The sequence below is a fragment of the Neopsephotus bourkii genome, unplaced genomic scaffold (assembly GCF_033783945.1).
Source record: "Neopsephotus bourkii isolate Nb327-2 ecotype Australia unplaced genomic scaffold, CSIRO-AGI_Nbou_v1 NB_1328, whole genome shotgun sequence".
Classification (NCBI taxonomy): domain Eukaryota; kingdom Metazoa; phylum Chordata; class Aves; order Psittaciformes; family Psittacidae; genus Neopsephotus; species Neopsephotus bourkii.
This window is the reverse complement of record NW_026901808.1, coordinates 1,157,140-1,163,139: the sequence shown is the minus strand read 5'-3', so window position 1 is coordinate 1,163,139 and position 6,000 is coordinate 1,157,140. Positions and strand designations below refer to the sequence as shown.

The window sequence follows — 6,000 nt, the reverse complement described above, 5'->3', positions numbered from 1 at the left end:
AGTTTTCTGAAACCACTTCTGCCCATAAGAAGGAGGGTCAGGGTAACTAAAAATAGGTATTTTTGATCCAGATGCAGCATTTTCTCACAAATTAGCTTTGCAAAACCACTTTAAAAGCTTTTGTGTCGCTTCCAGTGGGGAATGCTACACAGCTGTAAGTGTCAGAAGCTGTCACAGGATGGATTTGGTGTTCTGCAGCTTCTGGTCTGCTCACTTTGTGTGTTTGAGCATGCTTGGAAGAAGGCAGGGGAGCTTAGACTCCATGCTGACATTCTTCTTCCTGTTTCTGTTTTTATCCAGCGATCTCTGTTTTCCCACATGGATACATCTCCCCTCCAGGCCTTTTTAACTGTTTACAGACTTTGCATCCTTGCAGCTTGTCAAAAGCCATATGGCAACTCTCATAGCCAACAGTGATTTTAGGAGAACATTCTCTTTCAACTTGCTGCTTGTGAATTCAGATTGTTAAAGGCATAAATGCTGTTGGGAATTTATCTAAACAGTTCAGGTTGCCTGTTTCAGGTGCAGTGCATTGAAACCTTCAGGTTGCCTGTTTCAGGTGCAGTGCATTGAAACCTGGAGACCCATTTGTGAGCAGCTTGGTGAGTTGTGTGCTCTCAGTAAAACAGAAATGCTCAATTTCATTATGGCAAAGTCAATCTAAATACACTCATCTGATTACAGCCTAGGGACTTACGAAGAAGCCTCACACCTCAGAGGTGAGTTTTTAAAGTGCTAAAAATCAGATAAAAAATAAAATGGAAATTATGTGCATACTGCATTCAGGTGTCTTTGTTGGATTATATTGAAGTTATAATTTGATTCCAACATTTTCACAGTAGAAGCTATTAGATGGGTAATGCATGTTGCACACTACCCTGGAGCACAGCTGGTTTGAGTTAAAGGAGTATCTCTGCAATCTTAATCCATGCCAGCAATTCCCGTGCAAGTCCCCGCTGCATACAAATGCTACTTTAGCTCTTCTAAACACAGAGTGATAACTGTGGGTGATTTATCTCCCTCAGATCAATAAGGATTGTTTTATGGGTGCTGCTGGCAGGAGGATGGGTAAATTATAAGAGCCCTGTATTCCTGCAGAGCATTCCTCGTTTTGCTTATGTGCTCTGGGCTGCACGCGAGCTCTGAAGCAATGCTGGGCTGCTCCTGTGATGCTTGCTGTGGGACAGTCCAGCCAGGAATGACACAACTGGTTTTAACTGAGGAAGAGACATCATCAGTCTGTTCAGCATCCTGCAGAAATATGTATACCAAGGGTGGGATTTTAGAATCAAGGCATAGCTCCCTTCAGCCTTCTTAAAACTCTAGCACTTCTGTAGCAATTGCTTAGCCCCATTCTCCTTCTTTATAGACATATTTTAAAAAGGAATTATAAATGAAAAATTAGGACAATTTCTATGTTCTTAATGGCTATAAGAAACTACTGAGTGAACTCTGAATTCTGTGAGATGCTGCATGTGGCAGAAGAGCTGGAGAAACCGCTTTTCAACATTTGTGGGGCCTTTAGACTCACTGCTTAAACCAGAGATAGAGTCTTTTTACAACTGTTAGTTGCATTGACTAAAAATGGGAAACCCCTTAGAAGCATAATAAAAATAGGTATTGCAGGAGGGGCATTGACAAAGAATGATTTTGAAGTTTTCAGCATTAAACATCAGTGCGCTGCCATCCAGTGGGCACTGGGGAATTATCTCCCTGTTGTCCACCTCTGATGGTTCAGTGTGCATGGAGCTATGTGTGCATTTTCAGTGAGCATAGGGGGATCCCCACATGGTCAGGGATTCCTAGTGCTCCCCCTGCTCTGTCTCAGAGAAGAGATGGGGATGGGGAGGAGTGACAGTACCCTGAGAACACTGACAGCTGTCAGCAGGGATGGCTACCAAAGCGTGCAGCCCTTCATCTGCATCACCACATCCCGGTCTGTGCAGACCCATGCAGGGCTGTGACACAGCCACAGGTTATTGTGAGGGTTCAGCAGAACACACAAGGTTTTGGGAGTCTGTGTTTGAGGCAGTTACTCTCTGAACAATCCTCCTTTTGCATTTCCAACCCCCTACAGCAAGAAGCTCTAGGCTGTGTATGGGGGTGTATTACAAAGCTCCCTTAAAGACTACATCCTGATTACTTAATCAGCTGGTTTATTAAAAGGTATTTCCTATTTTCATATAAACTCAGCTGGACAAAAAATACCCAAGAGAAAATGACATTATTCACTGCCAAAATACTGTAGGCACCTTCAGATTTATTTATTTAGCTTCCTCTGTGCCAGGAAGCTCAGGAGGTGGTAAGCACGGAGACTTCAGTTGCATTTTACCTGATGGTCTGTTCAGACCCTAACTTTTGCATGTTGCATACTTGCTTTCCTGCTCTGTAATTTCATTTTTAATGGCTATCACTTGTTCCTCTAGTTGTCTCAATTGCTCTGCCTTGTCTTGTTTGGTTTGATTCAGATCCTGAAGCTTCTTCTCCAAATCTGGAAGAGACATACAATGATCCTTATATATGTTGTGTAAGTAAAACGCACGGATTAACAGCATTTCTTTTCCCAGGAGTTTAAGAGGCAATATGCCAATTTTAAATGGGGAATGTTATATATGCAACTGGAAGGAAAAGTCTGGCTTCTGCATAGCAAGAGATATGTGACAGCCTTAAATAAATTAATTTCTCAGCATGTGCTTTTGTCTGTCAGCTAGGATAGGGCAGGACATGGAGCTCTTAAAGGAGTTGGTTTAAGTGGAAACACTTAGAGGAACAGTGTGCCCACTGATGTGTGTAAAGCCTGGACAATTTGGGCATAATGAGGCTAGGTCTTCCTCATTTACAGGAATGTTTTCTGCTGGTCCCTGTGAAGCTACACCAATGTATACATACTGGTAGTGAGTCAAAAGCACATTATTCACTACCTGTTTCCAACACACTTGTCATCTGGGCCTTCGGAGTGACTGGGATGATCTTAATGCTTTTTGTCAAGGTATGTTCTCAAAATACTAATTCAGATCCTATCCTGAAGAATTTTCTCCTGGGACAGAGCAAATGCTTCAGTTTTGCTGATGTTACATGGTATTTTTGGATATTGAGCCTGACAGGATCCTAAGCCAAATGATTCCCAGTGGGAATGCCCAGACCTTCACTGCAAGAAGAATTAGGTTCCCTGTGTGCAATTAAATGAGATGTGCTCTTCATTTCTGGTGACTCTCTAAACCCACCCAAGAGGCTGTGTGAGAACTGGTGCCAGTATGGCCACAGCAGCCAGAGTCTCCACTGCCCGTGACCCCTCTCAGCCACAGCCCTGCAGCCCCAGGGCATGTCAGCTTCACAAGCCAGTATTTGTATCTGGTTAGTTCTGCCGTTGCTCAGAGAACTGACTGAAGTATGGACTGATGGAAAACAGCTATCCTGCAGCTCCACAACACAAGACATCACTTGGGTAAGAAAAAATAGAATGCAGAGGAAAGATTTAAGGTCCAAATACTCAAAGCAAGCTCATAAATCAAGGCTTCCAGCTAAATCTGGAGCAAAGTTTCAGCAGATTTTGCACTTGTCCTGTTTTTAAACTGACTGAATCAAATCACTGCAAGTCCCTGAGTGTATAGCTACCAATTTATGTCAGAAAAAGTACATAAGCCAATTCAATTCAACTACTTTTAAACTGATTGAGTAGCTTTAAGCAGGGATTCTCACTAGTTAAACTGTTTTAAACCCTATTTCAGGTGATCCTGGTCTGTCAGTGTCTGTGGGCAAGGGCTTCAGCTGAATTCATGGCTGTCACAATTTTCACTGCTTGCTATTGAAGCAATAACACCACCTGTTATTCTTTTAATTTTCTTCTCAGTCTCCTCAGCCAGTTTCTCTGCTTCTTCTTTCAGCTGCTTCACTTTTTCTAGTGCTGCTTTTGGAGGTCCTCGGGCTTTCAGCTTTTCTTGAAGAATGCTGTACTTTCTTTTAATATCAGCAAACTCCTGTAACAAAATGATGTTACTTGGTTTAAGGGCATCTCACAATTAATCTGGAGTACTGGAGGGTACATACTTTCTTTGTATATCTTCTCTGAACCAAACTTTTAAATTCCTCATTCTCTTAAATAAAACATCCATAATGAGTATATGTGGAACAATGCTTTACAAAACCTCATAGAAATCAATTAAAACAAATAGCCAGTGGAGCGATCTAAAAGGGAGGGGAGGATGTAAAGAAAATATGGTTTAAACTTTTTAAAGGTTATGCTATTTTCTTTTAATAGGGCTTTTCTGTAAATTTAATTTTGCCAGGAGGCAAATTATCTGTAGCAACACTGTCTGTAGGAATATTTACTGGATAATCCATTCCCGGCTGATTTAGGTGCTGTTGAGACTGCAGATTAGATTTTGACCAAGTTTTTTTTAACCTGGAAGCTTGGTCATGCTCCAGGCTTGCACTGTGGGTACCTGGTTCTTTTTGCAATTTTAGCACATCCTCAAAAATTGAAGCTACTAAAGAGCACCCAGCCTACGAAAAATTCCAAGTAACTCCCAAAGCAATTTCCTCTGAAGGAGAATGGCATGGGATGAATGGCCAGGCTGCTTACATCACTAGCATATAATATCTGGTTTTGTGATTTGTTCTGTTGTGTTTACTGGTGCCCATGGTGACTAAGTCTTATATACAGTGCAAGGAAGAATGTCACAGGGTAGCCAGAGAAATATGTATGTTTTCTTTTCATCCAAGCAATCAGAAGTGTTATATGCTAGAAGCCTTAAGATAAAAAAATAAATTACTCTTACCTGTTACATTTTACACTGCATGGCATAAGGAGAACGTAACAGTTTTGAGGAGAGAGGAGTAACACAATGGCACTTCTGAAGCAAAAGTACTATTAAACATGAAAGGAATCTTTTTTTCCCTTAACATGACAGGAAGGCTTACATTATCAATGTTCTGGGCTCGCTTGTGTGCTGCTTCTGCTCCTGCTCTTGCCTTTGTAGCTTGATTCTTGTTCATCAACATTTTTGCCTTCAGTGTTGCAATTTCATCTTCCATCTCAGACTGTTTTGCTGACAAGCCATTTAGTTTGTCATTTGTCTTATTCACTTGGTTCTCAGCCTAAAACAGAGTAATTGTGGTTTCTTATGCAACATCCAGCTAGATTGGAGAGTGTAGTAATGAGGGAGATTAATGTCAACTGATTAAGAAAAAGAGACCTTTAAGCATTATGGAAACTGTCAGATTTGCACCACACTCTGGTTTTAAGTTTACATTAAGGAAAAGTTGAGATTAAGTATCTTTTTCTATAATGTATGTAGTAAATAAAAGTTTTACAGAAGATACCTGTGAGATCTGTGTTCTGATGCCTTGTATCTGTTCATTTAACTTTATGACGGTATTTTTGGAGTGCCTTTGGGACTTCACAACATTTTTAAGTTTATTATTAATTTCATCCACAGGTGGAAGAGCATTAGCTGCTTTGCTGAAATGGAAGGATAGAAGCATGTGTAGTATTGTGGCGTGGAGAGCAAAGAAAAACATGTTTCAAATGCACCCATGCTTGCACGCAGAAATGTTCCCTCAAGCCCAACAACAACCATTAAAATTGTGGTTCTTAAGTTGGCAAAGCAAAACCTTGGTAGGGGACTTTGTGTGGTAGCATGTGAGCTGCTGGTGAACCTGGATGCTGCAGGCTGCCTGGTGGTGCATTGCTTTTCTGGTGAAGACTAAACATTTTTTCTCTCTCCTCAATTCTTTTTAGTTCTTTCTCGCCCATATTTAAACCTCCCAGTGAACCAGATGTAATGCTTCACTAGGTCCAATGTGAAAGTAAGTAGCTGCTCTGGGCTCTTTGACTCAGCAGTGAGAGGAGCCAGGAGCTGGCAGGAGCTGCGTCCTTGCAGCATGTCGGCTGCTGCAGCCCAGTGGTCAGTGGCTTGTTCCTGCTGGAAATGGCAAGCTGGAATCTGCTGTCATATAAACTTTCCCTCCAGTGTAACTGGGATGCTGCCTGATGTATGG

General features: G+C 41.6%; 1 protein-coding gene across 5 annotated transcripts in view; it reads right to left on the bottom strand.

Annotated features, from left to right (window-relative positions):
* Positions 1–550: 550 nt before the first annotated feature.
* LAMB4 (laminin subunit beta 4) overlaps positions 551–6,000 on the bottom strand; it is a 48,377-nt gene continuing 42,927 nt past the window's right edge. For 2 of the 5 annotated variants that reach the window (XM_061366247.1, XM_061366249.1), the window contains 5 exons: positions 5,323–5,461; positions 4,921–5,097; positions 3,824–3,977; positions 3,225–3,440; positions 2,137–2,491 (listed from right to left, as the gene is read on the bottom strand). In XM_061366247.1, the coding sequence (XP_061222231.1) occupies positions 2,352–2,491; positions 3,225–3,440; positions 3,824–3,977; positions 4,921–5,097; positions 5,323–5,461 (826 nt within the window). In that variant the 3' untranslated portion in view covers positions 2,137–2,351. Of the gene's footprint in view, positions 1,252–2,136; positions 2,492–3,224; positions 3,441–3,823; positions 3,978–4,920; positions 5,098–5,322; positions 5,462–6,000 lie in introns of those variants that run through there. The other 3 variants (XM_061366250.1, XM_061366252.1, XM_061366248.1) reach the window with 2 other exon arrangements.